Source organism: Ranitomeya variabilis, chromosome 2, assembly GCF_051348905.1.
Source record: "Ranitomeya variabilis isolate aRanVar5 chromosome 2, aRanVar5.hap1, whole genome shotgun sequence".
NCBI lineage: Eukaryota > Metazoa > Chordata > Amphibia > Anura > Dendrobatidae > Ranitomeya > Ranitomeya variabilis.
The window spans coordinates 1,116,834,485-1,116,858,414 of NC_135233.1; the positions used below are offsets into that span (position 1 = coordinate 1,116,834,485).

The following is a 23,930-nucleotide window of genomic DNA, read 5'->3' on the forward strand; positions in this document are numbered from 1 at the left end:
ATTTTTCTCCCCTCCTTCTATGATAACCCTACGAATCAGGAAGAACAAAAATACCACACATTAGATGTGAGGAGAGCCATATTAGCCTATTTAGATAGAACTAGCGCCTGGAGGAAGAGCAGGGCTCTCTTTATTTCCTTCCAGGGCCATAGAAAAGGAGATGGAGTCACGAAGGGTACCTTATCTCGGTGGATTCGGGATGCAATATGTTTGGCCTATTCATCCAAAGGGGAGAAGCCGCCTGAGACTGTAAAAGCACATTCCACTCGGGCGATAGCCTCATCCTGGGCCGAGCGTGCGGAAGTTCCAATAGAACTAATATGTAAGGCCGCAACCTGGGCTTCTCCTACTACATTCTATAATCACTATAGATTGGATTTGTCTTCTTCATCTGACCTGTCCTTTGGTAGATCAGTTCTTAACACTGTAATCCCTCCCAAATGACTATCTCTGAAAGTCTCTCAAGTGGGTGCTGTCGTGGCGAAGAGAAAACACCGGATTACGTACCGGTAATGCTCTTTTATAGAGCCACGACAGCACCCCTTTACTTCCCACCCTATTAAGTTATTTTTATAAAAGCACGATTAAGGGTGTTTTTTGGTTCTTATAGTTAGCCATACTAAGTTAACTAATGATAAATGATGAAATCATATTGCCTACTAATCTGGTGGGCGGTTCCTCGCAATCTCTGTAACCCAACTGTGGGAGCGAGGGGGACCGCCCCTTTTATCTCTCCATAGGGTTTCCTGTTCCTAGGGGCGGATCCCCTCTCTCAAGTGGGTGCTGTCGTGGCTCTATAAAAGAGCATTACCGGTACGTAATCCGGTGTTTTTATCTCATACGGAAAAAACGGGGTGACAGGTGCCCTTTAATAGAGGTTCCGTCATCTCAAACGGGGAAGGGGTTCTACTCCCCCTTGTTTCTGATTACTAAACCTGATGGATCCTTTAGAACTATATTTAATTTAAGGAAGCTGAACACCTTCATAAAACCCAGGCCATTTAAAATGGAATCCATTCGGTCAGCCATAAGGAATTTGTTCCCTAACTGTTACATGGTAGTACTGGATCTTAAAGATGCTTATTACCATCTTCCTATACACCAGTCACACCAGCAGTTTCTTCGGGTAGCAGTTTTTATAGACGGTCAAGTTCGTCATCTACAATATAGGGCAATGCCCTTTGGCCTATCTATGGCTCCAAGGGTTTTCACTAAATTATTGTTGGAGGTAATGTCCTTTCTGCGGTTAAAGGACACACTGGTCATTCCATATCTGGATGATCTCCTAATTGTGGGAAAGAATGCCCTACAGTGTGAGCAAAGGTTGGAGGAAGTGGCGTTTTTCTTACAAACGCTTGGCTGGATTGTCAACTGGGAAAAATCCAGACTCCAACCTGTTACTTGTCAAAAATTCCTAGGGCTCCTTCTGGATTCAGTTGACTAAATATGTTGGTTGCCTGATGATAAGAAATCTTCCATTGTTGACAAAGTGGGCTTAGCAATCAAAAAACGTAGTATGTCACTGAGAAATGCCATGTCGTTGCTAGGTTCACTGACATCATGTATCCCTGCGGTTAAATGGGCACAATTTCATACCAGACAACTCCAGAAATTTAAATTACGGGAGGACATTAGAAGTAGAGGACATTTGGATCAGACAGTTTTTCTAACGTCAGAAGTAGTACACTCCCTTACATGGTGGTTAAATTGGGAAAATCTATCAAAAGGGGTGCTATGGGTCATCACTCCTTCTACTATAGTGACCACAGATGCTAGTCCTGAAGGCTGGGGGGCACATTTTGGAGATCAGGTGGTTCAGGGTCTTTGGTCCAGATCAGAATCGGCTAAATCCTCTAATATTAAAGAATTAAAAGCCATATATTATTCCCTACTCCACTTTCTTCCCCAGCTACGAGGCTCTCACACAAGGGTCCTCTCCGACAACACCTCTGCGGTGGCCTATCTGAATCATCAAGGTGGTAAACGATCAGACAATCTTATGGAAGTCACATCAGACATCATGATGTTAGCCGAAAATCATCTGTTGTCCTTGTCAGCGGTGCACATCAGAGGCATAGACAACTTTCTTGCCGATTTCCTCAGCCGTCATACCCTTCATCAAGGGGAATGGATGCTCAACAGAAGAATTTTCAGATTGATAACAAATCGGTGGGGCATGCCTCAAATAGACCTATTCGCGACAAGGTCCAACCGTCAGGTCAAAACATTTGCTTCACTTTGCAGACTGGACAACCCGGACATATTCGATGCCCTTCAGGTGCCATGGACATTCGACCTGGCTTATGCATTCCCTCCATGGAATCTATTACCCATAGTAATAAGAAAGATAAGGGAGGAGGGGGCAAGAGTTCTGTTGGTAGCCCCATTTTGGCCCAAAAGGCCATGGTTTTCATGGCTAAGGGCAATGTCAACTACAGACCCTTGGATTCTGCCCCAGACCAGGGACCTACTGTCTCAGGGACCGTTTTTTCCATCCTCGGGTAAAGGGCATGAATTTGACTGTATGGAATTTGAGAGGCAGTTATTAACTCTAAGAGGTTTTTCTAGTGGGCTTATAGATACCCTCATGAAGAGTAGGAAGCCTTCTACTACCCAAATCTATGTCAGGGTCTGGAGGAAATTTCTTGAATTTCATACAACACAACTTTCTTCTGAGGTACCTATATTTTCAATATTGGAGTTCTTGCAAAAAGGACTTGAATTGGGGCTTTCTGTAAATATTCTGAGAGTCCAGGTTTCAGCTCTAGGAGCCCTCTTTAGTTATGATGTGGCAGGAGATAGATGGATATTTCGTTTTATATCGGCATGTGAGCGATCAAAACCAATAGATATACCACAGGTGCCTCAGTGGGATCTAACTTTGGTCCTAGATGCCTTGACGCAGAGCCCGTTTGAGCCTCTTCATGCAGCCTCTTTAAAGAACATCTCGTTAAAGACGATATTGTTGGTAGCGTTGGTATCTGCTAGAAAAGTGAGTGATCTACATGCCTTATCAATTGATCCTCCTTTTCTATCTGTCACATCTGATAGAATAATTTTGAAAACGGACCCTTGTTATCTCCCTAAAGTAGCCACTAGTTTTCATAGATCCCAGGAGATCTTATTACCTACCTTTTATAAAGACCACTCAACTCCAGAAGAAGTAAGACTTCATACCTTAGATGTAAAAAGGTCTGTTCTGGCCTATTTAGAAAGGACTAGGGACTGGAGGAAGAGTAGGGCTCTCTTTGTGTCTTTTCAGGGTAAAACCAAGGGTTACAGAGTCACAAAAAGCACGCTATCACGCTGGATCAGAGATGCCATAATCTTAGCGTATAAAGCTAGAGGAAGAGATCCTCCAATGCATGTGGGAGCACACTCCACAAGAGCCGTGTCGACCTCCTGGGCAGAAAGGGCGAACGTGCCAATAGACCTTATATGTAAGGCTGCAACTTGGTCTTCGCCAAATACCTTCTATAGGCACTATAGATTAGACCTATCTGCTGCTTCTGATCTAACCTTTGGGGTTTCGGTTCTTGACTCAGTTAACCCACCCAATATATAGTCTCTGTAAATCTCTCTAGTGGGTGCTGTCGTGGCGAATAGAAAATACCGGATTACTCACCGGTAATGCTCTTTTATAGAGCCCACGACAGCACCCATTCACATCCCTCCCTTTTCTTTTATTTAGTTGCACGTGGTGCCTTGGTAGGGAGATGTAAATAATAGAGTAATATAGTATAAGGTTGTAAATATGTATGTATATACCTGAACCCATTAACTAAAACTTGGCGGCGGTTCCTCCTATTCTCTGTAAAACAACTGAGGAGCGAGGGGGGGTACCCCCTTTTATCTCTCTGTAGGTTTCCTATTCCTATGGGCGGATCCCCTCTCTCTAGTGGGTGCTGTCGTGGGCTCTATAAAAGAGCATTACCGGTGAGTAATCCGGTATTTTGACTGAGCTGAAGGAAGACTGGTCCGAATCCCCTGTAGTAGACCCTCCAGTGTCTCGCCTGGTATCCAAGACCTTTCTATCCATACTGGATGGGTCTTCCATTAAAATCCCACAGACCGCCAAAGAGAACACCTGGCTCACTCTGTCTCTGAGGCCTCAGTCTTGGCCCTCTGTCCTTCATTTGCACGAGCTGGAGATTACGATCAGGAGAACATTGTGGCTTAGGGTACCGTCTCACAAAACGATTTACCAACGATCACGACCAGCGATACGACCTGGCCGTGATCGTTGGTAAGTCGTTGTGTGATCGCTGGGGAGCTGTCACACAGACAGCTCTCCAGCGACCAACGATGCCGAGGTCCCCGGGTAACCAGGGTAAACATCGGGTTACTAAGCGCAGGGCCGCGCTTAGTAACCCGATGTTTACCCTGGTTACCGTCGTAAATGTAAAAAAAAACAAACAGTACATACTCACATTCCGGTGCCCGTCAGGTCCCTCGCAGTCTGCTTCCCGCTCTGACTGAGTGCCGCCGTAAAGTGAAAGCACAGCACAGCGGTGACGTCACCGCTGTGCTCTGCTTTCACTTTACGGCCGGGAGTCAGTCAGTGCAGGGAAGCAGACGGCAAGGGACCTGACGGACACCGGAATGTGAGTATGTACTGTTTTTTTTTTTTTTTACATTTACGACGGTAACCAGGGTAAACATCGGGTTACTAAGCGCGGCCCTGCGCTTAGTAACCCGATGTTTACCCTGGTTACAAGCGAACGCATCGTTGGATCGGTGTCACACACACCGATCCAACGATGTCAGCGGGAGATCCAGCGACGAAAGAAAGTTCCAAACGATCTGCTACGACGTACGATTCTCAGCAGGGTCCCTGATCGCTGCTGCGTGTCAGACACAGCGATATTGTATGGATATCGCTGGAACGTCACGGATCGTACCGTCGTAGCGACAAAAGTGCCACTGTGAGACGGTACCTTAAGAGAATGGAAAGCAGACTCTGCGTCAAAACAATCCTTGACACCTCTTCCTTATCAGTGTGGCCGCTTATTTGGTGAAAAGCTGGATCAGCTTATTTCTGATGCCACGGGGGAAAAAGTAATTTTCTTCCCCAACAGAGGCTTAGGCGCCCTCTTCGTGGACAATTCCAGCTCCGCTTCCAATCCTTTCGTTATTCCCTGGGATGGTCCACTTCCTCTAACCCTCCCCAGTCAGGGCGCTCTCCACGCAGGGACGGAGGATTCCAGGCCCCTCACAGATCCAACCGACTGTAAAAAACACGCCCCAAACAGTCGAGATCTAGGGGATCTAGGTCTCAGAGACTCTCTGCCTGCTGACTCACACTTGTTTGGTCGACTCCAGCAGGGTAGGCGGCCGCCTACTTCTGGTCCATAAATCCTGGCTTTCAGTCGTCCATGATGAATGGGTCAGAGACCTGGTGTCCTCCGGATATAAGATAGATTTCTCCTTGTGTCCTGCAACACTGTTCTCCCCTTCCTGCCCCCTTCATATATTCGCACCCGTCCCAGAAAACAAAAGATTTCAAGGTTTCTACTCAAATCTTTTCGTGGTCCCAAAAAGAAAAAAAAAAAGACTGTAAGGTGCGACCCATTCTAGACCTCAAACTTCTAAACAAGTTTGTCAAGGTCCGTCATTTCTACATGGAATCTCTATGTTCAGTCATCGCTGCTATGGAAGAAGGAGAGTTCAGGGCATCTATCAACATCCAAGATGCTTACTTGCTTATCCCGATTTTTCCTAACCCCCCAGAGATTCCTGCTCTTCGCCATTCACGACCAGCACTTCCAATTTACGGCCCTGCCTTTCGGCCTCGCCACCGCCCCCAGAGTGCTCACAAAGGTCATGGCGGCCATCATGTCCATCTTACACTCTCGGGGAGTGGTAGTTCTGCCCTTCCCGGATGACCTGTTGGTCAAAGGGCCACATTCCATGACTGTGAGGACTCCATTCGCATTACTTGCTATACCCTCTCTCACCTGGGCTGGCTGATAAACTTGACCAAGTTATCTCCTGTCCCAGCACAGCAGATATCTTTCTTAGGGATAACCCTGGACACCTCTCGCGGGCTGGTGCTGCTTCCTCAAGACAAGGTCCTGACCCTTCAACAAGGAGCTCGTGCCCTCTGTCGATCGTCCCCTCATTCCATCCGGTTCGCCATGAGGGTACTGGATTAAATGTGGCAGTTCCCTATCGTTCTTATTCCATAGGAAGATCGCGATTAAACTTCAGGTGAAGACCTTCATGCAGGGGATTTCACACCTGGTACCCCCTTATCACATGCCTTTAGCACCTCAGGACCTCAACTTGGTGCTGAGTACCCTACAGGAACTGTCCTTTGAAACTCTCCAGGACATCTCGCTGACTTTATTGTCCCAGAAGGTCGCCTTCCTTGCGGCAATCACGTCAATCTGGCGTGTCTCAGTGCTAGCTGCCCGGTCCTGTTGGGCACCTTTCTTCAATTTCCATCAGGACAAGGTTGTCTTCAGGCCATCCCCTTCATTTTTGCCCAAGATCATCTCGTATTTCCATCTGAACGTAGACATCATTCTCCCCTCCCTTTGTCCGACTCCCGTTCACAGGGTGGAAAGAGCTCCCCACACTTTGGATCTGGTCCGAGCTCTGAGAAGGTACCTCTCGAGGACGGCGTCATTCAGAAGGATGGATCCTTTTGTTCGTGATCCTTGAGGGTAATAGGAAAACTCGTGTCGCTTCTAAGGCCAGGGTAGCCAGGTGGATTGGTTCTTCCATCGAGGAGGCCTACCATGTCAGAGGTCAACCTATTCCTGCGGGGATCAGGGCACACTCCACTCGAGAGGTGGGAGATTCTTGGGCCTTTCGACATCAGGTGTTGGCAGAGCAAGTCTGTAAGACTGCGGCCTGGTCCAGACTACATACGTTCTCAAAGCATTATAATAATCACTCTCGGGCTTCCGCCCATGCGGGCCTGGGCAGAAGAATTCTGCAAGCCGCTGTTGCGCACATCTAAGTAGTTGTTACATGAAGCATATAATTTATGTTATCCCACCCGGGTACTGCTTTGGGACATCCCATGGTCCTGTGTCCCCCAATGAGGCAAAGGAGAAATAGTGATTTTTCTGAGTACTCACCGTAAAATCCTTTTCTTCAAGCCAATCTTTGGGGGACACAGCACCCACCCTGTTAGCCTAATAGTTTGGCCTGTTCTTTGAGTTGCTGTATTGTACTCTTGTATGTTTTTATTGTGTTTTTCCTACTGCTTTTGCACTGAACTGGCTCTCTGATAGCACGATGGTGTATACTGCAGAGGAGGAGCTAACTCTTTTTGTATTAACTTAGTGTCAGCCTCCCAGTGGCAGCAGCATACACCCATGGTCCTGTGTCCCCCAATGATTGGCTCGGAGAAAAGGATTTTACGGTGAGAACTCACAAAAATCAACTATATCTCAGAGAGAACCTGTCATCAGGGTTTTACACTGACAACCAGTGGCATGAATGTCAAACCACCATAATGCTGAGGAAATCCTCCCCTTTCTTGTGGAAATGACATGCTAATGAGCTGCACGTGCAGGGGGCGGGCTGCCGCTCTGCCGCCTCCCACCTGCTGCCTGCATCATGTCTCTTATCGACAGGTCAGGGAAGCATGAATGACCCGAGAGAAAGGAGGAAGGCCGCGGAATAGGGGGAGGAAGGCCGCGGAATAGGGGGAGGAGCCAGAGAGCTGTCAGGGCAGACCCCGCCCACTGCACATGCATCTCATTAGCATATCATTTTAATTATGGAGTTTGCTAAAAATGAGAAACTGATTTCTGCAGTAAAATAAAGAAATGAATCAGCGATAAAGCAGCTTTATATAAGTGTCATTAGCCGGGTATAAAATGCTGATGGCGGCTTCTCTCTACCACTGTCTGTCCATACAGGATTACACAATAGTGAGGAAGACGTCGGGCGACTGTGAGACTCCCATCATCCACCACCACGAGCCTGGAGGACGGAGCTGGAAACCCACCGCAATACCTCCTCCGCACTCTCCATCCCACGAGGAGAAGATCCTACAACTCACCAACAAGATGACTGAGCTGCTGACCGGAGAGGTGCCTGCTGGGAGATTACACTGGGGGATTCTGGGTGATGGGAGGAGACTGCTGGGAGATTACACTGGGGATTCTGGGTGATGGGAGGAGACTGCTGGGAGATTACACTGGGGGATTCTGGGTGATGAGCGGAGACTGCTGGGAGATTACACTGGGGGATTCTGGGTGATGGGAGGAGACTGCTGGGAGATTACACTGGGGGATTCTGGGTGATAAGAGGAGACTGCTGGGAGATTATACAGTATACACTGGAGGATTCTGGGTGATGTGAGGAGACTGCTGGGAGATTATACAGTGTACACTGGAGGATTCTGGGTGATGAGGAGACTGCTGGGAGATTATACAGTATACACTGGAGGATTCTGGGTGATGAGAGGAGACTGCTGGGAGATTACACTGGGGGATTCTGGGTGATGAGCGGAGACTGCTGGGAGATTACACTGGGGGATTCTGGGTGATGGGAGGAGACTGCTGGGAGATTACACTGGGGGATTCTGGGTGATGAGCGGAGACTGCTGGGAGATTACACTGGGGGATTCTGGGTGATGAGCGGAGACTGCTGGGAGATTACACTGGGGGATTCTGGGTGATGGGAGGAGACTGCTGGGAGATTACACTGGGGGATTCTGGGTGATGAGAGGAGACTGCTGGGAGATTATACTGGAGTGATGAGAGGAGACTGCTGGGAGATTATACAGTATACACTGGAGGATTCTGGGTGATGAGAGGAGAGGAGACTGCTGGGAGATTATACAGTATACACTGGAGGATTCTGGGTGATGAGAGGAGAGGAGACTGCTGGGAGATTATACAGTATACACTGGAGGATTCTGGGTGATGAGAGGAGGCTGCTGGGAGACTGTACAGTATACACTGGAGGATTCTGGGTGATGAGAGGAGACTGCTGGGAGATTATACAGTATACACTGGAGGATTGTGGGTGATGAGAGGAGACTGCTGGGAGATTATACAGTATACACTGGAGGATTCTGGGTGATGAGAGGAGACTGCTGGGAGATTATACAGTGTACACTGGAGGATTCTGGGTGATGAGGAGACTGCTGGGAGATTATACAGTATACACTGGAGGATTTTGGATGATGAGAGGAGACTGCTGGGAGATTATACTACTGTATATACACAGGAGGATTCTGGGTGAGGAGAGGAGACTGCTGGGAGATTATACAGTATACACTGGAGGATTCTGGGTGATGAGAGGAGACTGCTGGGAGATTATACAGTATACACTGGAGGATTCTGGGTGATGAGAGGAGACTGCTGGGAGATTATACAGTGTACACTGGAGGATTTTGGGTGATGAGCGGAGAGGAGACTGCTGGGAGATTATACAGTATACACTGGAGGATTTTGGGTGATGAGAGGAGACTGCTGGGAGATTATACTACTGTATATACACAGGAGGATTCTGGGTGAGGAGAGGAGACTGCTGGGAGATTATACAGTATATGTCATGAACCAGGGGTTTTTGTTTGGCCCCAGTTCTTCATCAGGGATTTATTTATATCCTACTTCCCGGTTCCAGTTTCGAACTTGCAGCTCTCTGGCGCCCTACTTACCCTCAGGTCAGTCAGGGAACTGCACCTAGGGTAATTAGTCGCCATAAAGGCTACCTTGCTATGTACTGGCTATTGGGCACACTGCAGTGAGGGTGATATAACTACTCCCGCTCAGGTGGGAAATATAATTAACAAACGCCATCCGTCGCTGCCAGTTTCCCCAAAAGCTCAGGACACCTCGCTGCGACCAGCTTCTATTACTATGATTAATAGCGAGTCAGGAGCTAACCCAATCAGTAGCACAATTTACTTCAGAGGTTGTTGGAGGTACGTTTTAGAGCAAGGAAAACTAGACAAGTAAATATTATAGCTTTTACTCCAAAAAGATTAGGCAGTGTTTACAAAAGTATATAAAACGATATTACAAAATGAGACAATCATAGTATGTACAGAACAATTACAAAATAAAAGGGATTAAAGAATAAAAACTAGTGATGAGCGAATATACTCGTTACTCGAGATTTCTCGAGCACGCTCGGGGTCCTCCTAGTATTTTTTAGTGCTCGGAGATTTAGTTTTTCTTGCTGCAGCTGAATGATTTACATCTGTTAGCCAGCATAAGTACATGTGGGGATTCCCTAGCAACCAGGCAACCCCCACATGTACTTATGCTGGCTAACAGATGTAAATCATTCAGCTGGGGCAAGAAAAAGGAAATATCCGAGCACTAAAAAATACTCGGAGAACCTCCAAGCATGCTTGAGAAATGTCGAGTAACGAGTATATTCGCCCATCACTAATAAAAACACTTACAGTCATCTCAGATAATGTCAAGCCATGTGGTGGGGGGAAGGGCGACACATCACAATGCATCAGAGCAGATTGCAGAGCTTCTGTTAGCGGACTTCCTGGCAAAATACCACCTCCCAACTGATCTCATCAATGTCATATCCTCTGCTCCGTGACCTCACTGAGTGGGCTGCGCCCTGGAATGCACACTCCTTTGCAAAGCCACCAAAACTTCATTAATTTCATAACTCGGTGGAGGGGCCTCGTGGCGCAAAGACAAGACTATCATTGATCTTTTTTTTAAATTAGCATCCTATTACGTCGAAACATGGAGTGGAAGTATGACCCGATTAAGCAGAAATCTATTTTTCTTATTCTGCTGGTGTTGGAGCTCAGAAAAGCCACTTTGTGATGGCTCTGCTGTGGCACATTATAAAAATGTAAGATTCACACCTCTATCAATAATCGGTGCCATTATACTTAACTTTTCAAGAACAAAGAAGGCCCATGTGCGTGGGACAAAGGCTGATTCCTGAACACCAACACATTCTTGAGGGAGGGGGGGATGAGTGGTTTAGTATTACACAGGGAGACTGAGGGGGCCGTGCAGCTGTGTGTCTGCAGAAGCACTTTGTGTTTAGACCAGCAAATGCAGTGGAAAGTTCCGGAAGTGGTATTGGGACAACAAGACATTCTTCCTATTTCCTGACAGTATACACTGGAGGATTCTGGGTGATGAGAGAAGACTGCTGGGAGATTATACAGTATACACTGGAGGATTCTGGGTGATGAGAGAAGACTGCTGGGAGATTATACAGTATACACTGGAGGATTCTGGGTGATGAGAGGAGACTGCTGGGAGATTATACAGTATACACTGGAGGATTCTGGGTGATGAGAGAAGACTGCTGGGAGATTATACAGTATACACTGGAGGATTCTGGGTGATGAGAGGAGACTGCTGGGAGATTATACAGTATACACTGGAGGATTCTGGGTGATGAGAGGAGACTGCTGGGAGATTATACAGTATACACTGGAGGATTCTGGGTGATGAGAGAAGACTGCTGGGAGATTATACAGTATACACTGGAGGATTCTGGGTGATGAGAGGAGACTGCTGGGAGATTATACAGTATACACTGGAGGATTCTGGGTGATGAGAGGAGACTGCTGGGAGATTATACAGTATACACTGGAGGATTCTGGGTGATGGGAGGAGACTGCTGGGAGATTATACAGTATACACTGGAGGATTCTGGGTGATGAGAGAAGACTGCTGGGAGATTATACAGTATACACTGGAGGATTCTGGGTGATGAGAGGAGACTGCTGGGAGATTATACAGTATACACTGGAGGATTCTGGGTGATGAGAGGAGACTGCTGGGAGATTATACAGTATACACAGGGGGATTCTGGGTGAGGAGAGGAGACTGCTGGGAGATTATACAGTATACACTGGAGGATTCTGGGTGATGAGAGGAGACTGCTGGGAGATTATACAGTATACACTGGAGGATTCTGGGTGATGAGAGGAGACTGCTGGGAGATTATACAGTATACACTGGAGGATTCTGGGTGATGAAGAGACTGCTGGGAGATTATACAGTATACAGTGGAGGATTCTGGGTGATGAGAGGAGACTGCTGGGAGATTATACAGTATACACTGGAGGATTCTGGGTGATGAGGGAGACTGCTGGGAGATTATACAGTATACACTGGAGGATTCTGGGTGATGAGAGGAGACTGCTGGGAGATTATACAGTGTACTAGAGGATTCTGGGTGATGAGAGGAGACTGCTGGGAGATTATACAGTATACACTGGAGGATTCTGGGTGATGAGAGGAGACTGCTGGGAGATTAAACAGTATACACTGGAGGATTCTGGGTGATGAGAGAAGACTGCTGGGAGATTATACAGTATACACTGGAGGATTCTGGGTGATGAGAGGAGACTGCTGGGAGATTATACAGTATACACTGGAGGATTCTGGGTGATGAGAGGAGACTGCTGGGAGATTATACAGTATACACTGGAGGATTCTGGGTGATGAGAGGAGACTGCTGGGAGATTATACAGTATACACTGGAGGATTCTGGGTGATGAGAGGAGACTGCTGGGAGATTATACAGTATACACTGGAGGATTCTGGGTGATGAAGAGACTGCTGGGAGATTATACAGTGTACACTGGAGGATTCTGGGTGATGAGAGGAGACTGCTGGGAGATTATACAGTATACACTGGAGGATTCTGGGTGATGAGAGGAGACTGCTGGGAGATTATACAGTATACAGTGGAGGATTCTGGGTGATGAGAGGAGACTGCTGGGAGATTATACAGTATACACTGGAGGATTCTGGGTGATGAGGGAGACTGCTGGGAGATTATACAGTATACACTGGAGGATTCTGGGTGATGAGAGGAGACTGCTGGGAGATTATACAGTATACACTGGAGGATTCTGGGTGATGAGAGGAGACTGCTGGGAGATTATACAGTATACACTGGAGGATTCTGGGTGATGAGAGGAGACTGCTGGGAGATTATACAGTATACACTGGAGGATTCTGGGTGAGAGGAGACTGCTAGGAGATATACAGTGTACACTGGGGGATTCTGAGTGATGAGGAGACTGCTGGGAGATTATACAGTATACACTGGAGGATTCTGGGTGATGAGAGGAGACTGCTGGGAGATTATACAGTATACACTGGAGGATTCTGGGTGATGAGAGGAGACTGCTGGGAGATTATACAGTATACACTGGAGGATTCTGGGTGATGAGAGGAGACTGCTGGGAGATTATACAGTATACAGTGGAGGATTCTGGGTGATGAGAGGAGACTGCTGGGAGATTATACAGTATACACTGGAGGATTCTGGGTGATGAGGGAGACTGCTGGGAGATTATACAGTATACACTGGAGGATTCTGGGTGATGAGAGGAGACTGCTGGGAGATTATACAGTATACACTGGAGGATTCTGGGTGATGAAGAGACTGCTGGGAGATTATACAGTATACACTGGAGGATTCTGGGTGATGAGAGGAGACTGCTGGGAGATTATACAGTATACACTGGAGGATTCTGGGTGATGAGAGGAGACTGCTGGGAGATTATACAGTATACACTGGAGGATTCTGGGTGATGAGAGGAGACTGCTGGGAGATTATACAGTATACACTGGAGGATTCTGGGTGATGAAGAGACTGCTGGGAGATTATACAGTATACAGTGGAGGATTCTGGGTGATGAGAGGAGACTGCTGGGAGATTATACAGTATACACTGGAGGATTCTGGGTGATGAGGGAGACTGCTGGGAGATTATACAGTATACACTGGAGGATTCTGGGTGATGAGAGGAGACTGCTGGGAGATTATACAGTATACACTGGAGGATTCTGGGTGATGAGAGGAGACTGCTGGGAGATTATACAGTATACACTGGAGGATTCTGGGTGATGAGAGGAGACTGCTGGGAGATTATACAGTATACACTGGAGGATTCTGGGTGAGAGGAGACTGCTAGGAGATATACAGTATACACTGGAGGATTCTGGGTGATGAGAGGAGACTGCTGGGAGATTATACAGTATACACTAGAGGATTCTGGGTGATGAGGAGACTGCTGGGAGATTATACAGTATACACTGGAGGATTCTGGGTGATGAGAGGAGACTGCTGGGAGATTATACAGTATACACTGGAGGATTCTGGGTGATGAGAGGAGACTGCTGGGAGATTATACAGTATACACTGGAGGATTCTGGGTGATGAGAGGAGACTGCTGGGAGATTATACAGTATACACTGGAGGATTCTGGGTGATGAGAGGAGACTGCTGGCAGATTATACAGTGTACACTGGAGGATTCTGGGTGATGAGAGGAGACTGCTGGGAGATTATACAGTATACACTGGAGGATTCTGGGTGATGAGAGAAGACTGCTGGGAGATTATACAGTATACACTGGAGGATTCTGGGTGATGAGAGGAGACTGCTGGGAGATTATACAGGATACACTGGAGGATTCTGGGTGATGAGAGGAGACTGCTGGGAGATTATACCGTATACACTGGAGGATTCTGGGTGATGAGAGGAGGCTGCTGGGAGATTATACCGTATACACTGGAGGATTCTGGGTGATGAGAGGAGGCTGCTGGCAGATTATACAGTATACACTGAAGGATTCTGGGTGATGAGAGGAGACTGCTGGGAGATTATACAGTATACACTGGAGGATTCTGGGTGATGGGAGGAGGCTGCTGGGAGATTATACAGTATACACTGGAGGATTCTGGGTGATGAGGAGACTGCTGGGAGATTATACAGTATACAGTGGAGGATTCTGGGTGATGAGAGGAGACTGCTGGGAGATTATACAGTATACACTGGAGGATTCTGGGTGATGAGGGAGACTGCTGGGAGATTATACAGTATACACTGGAGGATTCTGGGTGATGAAGAGACTGCTGGGAGATTATACAGTATACAGTGGAGGATTCTGGGTGATGAGAGGAGACTGCTGGGAGATTATACAGTATACACTGGAGGATTCTGGGTGATGAAGAGACTGCTGGGAGATTATACAGTATACAGTGGAGGATTCTGGGTGATGAGAGGAGACTGCTGGGAGATTATACAGTATACACTGGAGGATTCTGGGTGATGAGGGAGACTGCTGGGAGATTATACAGTATACACTGGAGGATTCTGGGTGATGAGAGGAGACTGCTGGGAGATTATACAGTATACACTGGAGGATTCTGGGTGATGAGAGGAGACTGCTGGGAGATTATACAGTATACACTGGAGGATTCTGGGTGATGAGAGGAGACTGCTGGGAGATTATACAGTATACACTGGAGGATTCTGGGTGATGAGAGGAGACTGCTGGGAGATTATACAGTATACACTGGAGGATTCTGGGTGATGAGAGGAGACTGCTGGGAGATTATACCGTATACACTGGAGGATTCTGGGTGATGAGAGGAGACTGCTGGGAGATTATACAGTATACACTGGAGGATTCTGGGTGATGAGAGGAGACTGCTGGGAGATTATACAGGAGACACTGGAGGATTCTGGGTGATGAGAGGAGACTGCTGGGAGATTATACCGTATACACTGGAGGATTCTGGGTGATGAGAGGAGGCTGCTGGGAGATTATACAGTATACACTGAAGGATTCTGGGTGATGAGGAGACTGCTGGGAGATTATACAGTATACACTGGAGGATTCTGGGTGATGGGAGGAGGCTGCTGGGAGATTATACAGTATACACTGGAGGATTCTGGGTGATGAGGAGACTGCTGGGAGATTATACAGTATACAGTGGAGGATTCTGGGTGATGAGAGGAGACTGCTGGGAGATTATACAGTATACACTGGAGGATTCTGGGTGATGAGGGAGACTGCTGGGAGATTATACAGTATACACTGGAGGATTCTGGGTGATGAAGAGACTGCTGGGAGATTATACAGTATACAGTGGAGGATTCTGGGTGATGAGAGGAGACTGCTGGGAGATTATACAGTATACAGTGGAGGATTCTGGGTGATGAGAGGAGACTGCTGGGAGATTATACAGTATACACTGGAGGATTCTGGGTGATGAGGGAGACTGCTGGGAGATTATACAGTATACACTGGAGGATTCTGGGTGATGAGAGGAGACTGCTGGGAGATTATACAGTATACACTGGAGGATTCTGGGTGATGAAGAGACTGCTGGGAGATTATACAGTATACAGTGGAGGATTCTGGGTGATGAGAGGAGACTGCTGGGAGATTATACAGTATACACTGGAGGATTCTGGGTGATGAGGGAGACTGCTGGGAGATTATACAGTATACACTGGAGGATTCTGGGTGATGAGGGAGACTGCTGGGAGATTATACAGTATACACTGGAGGATTCTGGGTGATGAGAGGAGACTGCTGGGAGATTATACAGTATACACTGGAGGATTCTGGGTGATGAGAGGAGACTGCTGGGAGATTATACAGTATACACTGGAGGATTCTGGGTGATGAGAGGAGACTGCTGGGAGATTATACAGTATACACTGGAGGATTCTGGGTGATGAGAGGAGACTGCTGGGAGATTATACAGTATACACTGGAGGATTCTGGGTGATGAAGAGACTGCTGGGAGATTATACAGTGTACACTGGAGGATTCTGGGTGATGAGAGGAGACTGCTGGGAGATTATACAGTATACACTGGAGGATTCTGGGTGATGAGAGGAGACTGCTGGGAGATTATACAGTATACAGTGGAGGATTCTGGGTGATGAGAGGAGACTGCTGGGAGATTATACAGTATACACTGGAGGATTCTGGGTGATGAGAGGAGACTGCTGGGAGATTATACAGTATACACTGGAGGATTCTGGGTGATGAGGGAGACTGCTGGGAGATTATACAGTATACACTGGAGGATTCTGGGTGATGAGAGGAGACTGCTGGGAGATTATACAGTATACACTGGAGGATTCTGGGTGATGAGAGGAGACTGCTGGGAGATTATACAGTATACACTGGAGGATTCTGGGTGATGAGAGGAGACTGCTGGGAGATTATACAGTATACACTGGAGGATTCTGGGTGAGAGGAGACTGCTAGGAGATATACAGTGTACACTGGGGGATTCTGAGTGATGAGGAGACTGCTGGGAGATTATACAGTATACACTGGAGGATTCTGGGTGATGAGAGGAGACTGCTGGGAGATTATACAGTATACACTGGAGGATTCTGGGTGATGAGAGGAGACTGCTGGGAGATTATACAGTATACACTGGAGGATTCTGGGTGATGAGAGGAGACTGCTGGGAGATTATACAGTATACACTGGAGGATTCTGGGTGAGAGGAGACTGCTAGGAGATATACAGTATACACTGGAGGATTCTGGGTGATGAGAGGAGACTGCTGGGAGATTATACAGTATACACTAGAGGATTCTGGGTGATGAGGAGACTGCTGGGAGATTATACAGTATACACTGGAGGATTCTGGGTGATGAGAGGAGACTGCTGGGAGATTATACAGTATACACTGGAGGATTCTGGGTGATGAGAGGAGACTGCTGGGAGATTATACAGTATACACTGGAGGATTCTGGGTGATGAGAGGAGACTGCTGGGAGATTATACAGTATACACTGGAGGATTCTGGGTGATGAGAGGAGACTGCTGGGAGATTATACAGTGTACACTGGAGGATTCTGGGTGATGAGAGGAGACTGCTGGGAGATTATACAGTATACACTGGAGGATTCTGGGTGATGAGAGAAGACTGCTGGGAGATTATACAGTATACACTGGAGGATTCTGGGTGATGAGAGGAGACTGCTGGGAGATTATACAGGATACACTGGAGGATTCTGGGTGATGAGAGGAGACTGCTGGGAGATTATACCGTATACACTGGAGGATTCTGGGTGATGAGAGGAGGCTGCTGGCAGATTATACAGTATACACTGAAGGATTCTGGGTGATGAGGAGACTGCTGGGAGATTATACAGTATACACTGGAGGATTCTGGGTGATGGGAGGAGGCTGCTGGGAGATTATACAGTATACACTGGAGGATTCTGGGTGATGAGGAGACTGCTGGGAGATTATACAGTATACAGTGGAGGATTCTGGGTGATGAGAGGAGACTGCTGGGAGATTATACAGTATACACTGGAGGATTCTGGGTGATGAGGGAGACTGCTGGGAGATTATACAGTATACACTGGAGGATTCTGGGTGATGAAGAGACTGCTGGGAGATTATACAGTATACAGTGGAGGATTCTGGGTGATGAGAGGAGACTGCTGGGAGATTATACAGTATACACTGGAGGATTCTGGGTGATGAAGAGACTGCTGGGAGATTATACAGTATACACTGGAGGATTCTGGGTGATGAGAGGAGACTGCTGGGAGATTATACAGTATACACTGGAGGATTCTGGGTGATGAAGAGACTGCTGGGAGATTATACAGTATACACTGGAGGATTCTGGGTGATGAGAGGAGACTGCTGGGAGATTATACAGTATACACTGGAGGATTCTGGGTGATGAGAGGAGACTGCTGGGAGATTATACAGTATACACTGGAGGATTCTGGGTGATGAGAGGAGACTGCTGGGAGATTATTCAGTATACACTGGAGGATTCTGGGTGATGAAGAGACTGCTGGGAGATTATACAGTATACAGTGGAGGATTCTGGGTGATGAGAGGAGACTGCTGGGAGATTATACAGTATACACTGGAGGATTCTGGGTGATGAGGGAGACTGCTGGGAGATTATACAGTATACACTGGAGGATTCTGGGTGATGAGAGGAGACTGCTGGGAGATTATACAGTATACACTGGAGGATTCTGGGTGATGAGAGGAGACTGCTGGGAGATTATACAGTATACACTGGAGGATTCTGGGTGATGAGAGGAGACTGCTGGGAGATTATACAGTATACACTGGAGGATTCTGGGTGAGAGGAGACTGCTAGGAGATATACAGTATACACTGGAGGATTCTGGGTGATGAGAGGAGACTGCTGGGAGATTATACAGTATACACTAGAGGATTCTGGGTGATGAGGAGACTGCTGGGAGATTATACAGTATACACTGGAGGATTCTGGGTGATGAGAGGAGACTGCTGGGAGATTATACAGTATACACTGGAGGATTCTGGGTGATGAGAGGAGACTGCTGGGAGATTATACAGTATACACTGGAGGATTCTGGGTGATGAGAGGAGACTGCTGGGAGATTATACAGTATACACTGGAGGATTCTGGGTGATGAGAGGAGACTGCTGGGAGATTATACAGTGTACACTGGAGGATTCTGGGTGATGAGAGGAGACTGCTGGGAGATTATACAGTATACACTGGAGGATTCTGGGTGATGAGAGAAGACTGCTGGGAGATTATACAGTATACACTGGAGGATTCTGGGTGATGAGAGGAGGCTGCTGGCAGATTATACAGTATACACTGAAGGATTCTGGGTGATGAGGAGACTGCTGGGAGATTATACAGTATACACTGGAGGATTCTGGGTGATGGGAGGAGGCTGCTGGGAGATTATACAGTATACACTGGAGGATTCTGGGTGATGAGGAGACTGCTGGGAGATTATACAGTATACAGTGGAGGATTCTGGGTGATGAGAGGAGACTGCTGGGAGATTATACAGTATACACTGGAGGATTCTGGGTGATGAGGGAGACTGCTGGGAGATTATACAGTATACACTGGAGGATTCTGGGTGATGAAGAGACTGCTGGGAGATTATACAGTATACAGTGGAGGATTCTGGGTGATGAGAGGAGACTGCTGGGAGATTATACAGTATACACTGGAGGATTCTGGGTGATGAAGAGACTGCTGGGAGATTATACAGTATACAGTGGAGGATTCTGGGTGATGAGAGGAGACTGCTGGGAGATTATACAGTATACACTGGAGGATTCTGGGTGATGAGGGAGACTGCTGGGAGATTATACAGTATACACTGGAGGATTCTGGGTGATGAGAGGAGACTGCTGGGAGATTATACAGTATACACTGGAGGATTCTGGGTGATGAGAGGAGACTGCTGGGAGATTATACAGTATACACTGGAGGATTCTGGGTGATGAGAGGAGACTGCTGGGAGATTATACAGTATACACTGGAGGATTCTGGGTGATGAGAGGAGACTGCTGGGAGATTATACAGTATACACTGGAGGATTCTGGGTGATGAGAGGAGACTGCTGGGAGATTATACAGGAGACACTGGAGGATTCTGGGTGATGAGAGGAGACTGCTGGGAGATTATACCGTATACACTGGAGGATTCTGGGTGATGAGAGGAGGCTGCTGGGAGATTATACAGTATACACTGAAGGATTCTGGGTGATGAGGAGACTGCTGGGAGATTATACAGTATACACTGGAGGATTCTGGGTGATGGGAGGAGGCATGCTGGGAGATTATACAGTATACACTGGAGGATTCTGGGTGATGAGGAGACTGCTGGGAGATTATACAGTATACAGTGGAGGATTCTGGGTGATGAGAGGAGACTGCTGGGAGATTATACAGTATACACTGGAGGATTCTGGGTGATGAGGGAGACTGCTGGGAGATTATACAGTATACACTGGAGGATTCTGGGTGATGAAGAGACTGCTGGGAGATTATACAGTATACAGTGGAGGATTCTGGGTGATGAGAGGAGACTGCTGGGAGATTATACAGTATACACTGGAGGATTCTGGGTGATGAGGGAGACTGCTGGGAGATTATACAGTATACACTGGAGGATTCTGGGTGATGAAGAGACTGCTGGGAGATTATACAGTATACAGTGGAGGATTCTGGGTGATGAGAGGAGACTGCTGGGAGATTATACAGTATACACTGGAGGATTCTGGGTGATGAGGGAGACTGCTGGGAGATTATACAGTATACACTGGAGGATTCTGGGTGATGAGAGGAGACTGCTGGGAGATTATACAGTATACACTGGAGGATTCTGGGTGATGAAGAGACTGCTGGGAGATTATACAGTATACAGTGGAGGATTCTGGGTGATGAGAGGAGACTGCTGGGAGATTATACAGTATACACTGGAGGATTCTGGGTGATGAGGGAGACTGCTGGGAGATTATACAGTATACACTGGAGGATTCTGGGTGATGAGAGGAGACTGCTGGGAGATTATACAGGATACACTGGAGGATTCTGGGTGATGAGAGGAGACTGCTGGGAGATTATACCGTATACACTGGAGGATTCTGGGTGATGAGGGAGACTGCTGGGAGATTATACAGTATACACTGGAGGATTCTGGGTGATGAGGAGACTGCTGGGAGATTATACAGGATACACTGGAGGATTCTGGGTGATGAGAGGAGACTGCTGGGAGATTATACCGTATACACTGGAGGATTCTGGGTGATGAGAGGAGGCTGCTGGGAGATTATACAGTATACACTGAAGGATTCTGGGTGATGAGGAGACTGCTGGGAGATTATACAGTATACACTGGAGGATTCTGGGTGATGAGGGAGACTGCTGGGAGATTATACAGTATACACTGGAGGATTCTGGGTGATGAGAGGAGACTGCTGGGAGATTATACAGTATACACTGGAGGATTCTGGGTGATGAGGGAGACTGCTGGGAGATTATACAGTATACACTGGAGGATTCTGGGTGATGAGAGGAGACTGCTGGGAGATTATACAGTATACACTGGAGGATTCTGGGTGATGAAGAGACTGCTGGGAGATTATACAGTATACAGTGGAGGATTCTGGGTGATGAGAGGAGACTGCTGGGAGATTATACAGTATACACTGGAGGATTCTGGGTGATGAGGGAGACTGCTGGGAGATTATACAGTATACACTGGAGGATTCTGGGTGATGAGAGGAGACTGCTGGGAGATTATACAGGATACACTGGAGGATTCTGGGTGATGAGAGGAGACTGCTGGGAGATTATACCGTATACACTGGAGGATTCTGGGTGATGAGGGAGACTGCTGGGAGATTATACAGTATACACTGGAGGATTCTGGGTGATGAGGAGACTGCTGGGAGATTATACAGGATACACTGGAGGATTCTGGGTGATGAGAGGAGACTGCTGGGAGATTATACCGTATACACTGGAGGATTCTGGGTGATGAGAGGAGGCTGCTGGGAGATTATACAGTATACACTGAAGGATTCTGGGTGATGAGGAGACTGCTGGGAGATTATACAGTATACACTGGAGGATTCTGGGTGATGGGAGGAGGCTGCTGGGAGATTATACAGTATACACTGGAGGATTCTGGGTGATGAGGAGACTGCTGGGAGATTATACAGTATACAGTGGAGGATTCTGGGTGATGAGAGGAGACTGCTGGGAGATTATACAGTATACACTGGAGGATTCTGGGTGATGAGGGAGACTGCTGGGAGATTATACAGTATACACTGGAGGATTCTGGGTGATGAAGAGACTGCTGGGAGATTATACAGTATACAGTGGAGGATTCTGGGTGATGAGAGGAGACTGCTGGGAGATTATACAGTATACACTGGAGGATTCTGGGTGATGAAGAGACTGCTGGGAGATTATACAGTATAAAGTGGAGGATTCTGGGTGATGAGAGGAGACTGCTGGGAGATTATACAGTATACACTGGAGGATTCTGGGTGATGAGGGAGACTGCTGGGAGATTATACAGTATACACTGGAGGATTCTGGGTGATGAGAGGAGACTGCTGGGAGATTATACAGTATACACTGGAGGATTCTGGGTGATGAGAGGAGACTGCTGGGAGATTATACAGTAAACACTGGAGGATTCTGGGTGATGAGAGGAGACTGCTGGGAGATTATACAGTATACACTGGAGGATTCTGGGTGATGAGAGGAGACTGCTGGGAGATTATACAGTATACACTGGAGGATTCTGGGTGATGAAGAGACTGCTGGGAGATTATACAGTATACAGTGGAGGATTCTGGGTGATGAGAGGAGACTGCTGGGAGATTATACAGTATACACTGGAGGATTCTGGGTGATGAGGGAGACTGCTGGGAGATTATACAGTATACACTGGAGGATTCTGGGTGATGAGAGGAGACTGCTGGGAGATTATACAGTATACACTGGAGGATTCTGGGTGATGAGAGGAGACTGCTGGGAGATTATACAGTATACACTGGAGGATTCTGGGTGATGAGAGGAGACTGCTGGGAGATTATACAGTATACACTGGAGGATTCTGGGTGAGAGGAGACTGCTAGGAGATATACAGTATACACTGGAGGATTCTGGGTGATGAGAGGAGACTGCTGGGAGATTATACAGTATACACTGGAGGATTCTGGGTGATGAGAGAAGACTGCTGGGAGATTATACAGTATACACTGGAGGATTCTGGGTGATGAGAGGAGACTGCTGGGAGATTATACAGGATACACTGGAGGATTCTGGGTGATGAGAGGAGACTGCTGGGAGATTATACCGTATACACTGGAGGATTCTGGGTGATGAGAGGAGGCTGCTGGGAGATTATACAGTATACACTGAAGGATTCTGGGTGATGAGGAGACTGCTGGGAGATTATACAGTATACACTGGAGGATTCTGGGTGATGGGAGGAGGCTGCTGGGAGATTATACAGTATACACTGGAGGATTCTGGGTGATGAGGAGACTGCTGGGAGATTATACAGTATACAGTGGAGGATTCTGGGTGATGAGAGGAGACTGCTGGGAGATTATACAGTATACACTGGAGGATTCTGGGTGATGAGGGAGACTGCTGGGAGATTATACAGTATACACTGGAGGATTCTGGGTGATGAGAGGAGACTGCTGGGAGATTATACAGTATACACTGGAGGATTCTGGGTGATGAAGAGACTGCTGGGAGATTATACAGTGGAGGATTCTGGGTGATGAGAGGAGACTGCTGGGAGATTATACAGTATACACTGGAGGATTCTGGGTGATGAGGGAGACTGCTGGGAGATTATACAGTATACACTGGAGGATTCTGGGTGAT

General features: G+C 47.3%; 1 protein-coding gene across 3 annotated transcripts in view; it reads left to right on the forward strand.

The window, feature by feature from the left end:
• Window positions 1-23,930, forward strand: part of LOC143808893 (uncharacterized) — a 200,814-nt gene that overhangs the window by 36,487 nt on the left and 140,397 nt on the right. For 2 of the 3 annotated variants that reach the window (XM_077292070.1, XM_077292071.1), the window contains exon 2: window positions 7,878-8,051. In XM_077292070.1, coding sequence (XP_077148185.1) covers window positions 7,878-8,051 — 174 coding nt within the window. Of the gene's footprint in view, window positions 1-7,877; window positions 8,052-23,930 lie in introns of those variants that run through there. The other variant, XM_077292072.1, reaches the window with a different exon arrangement.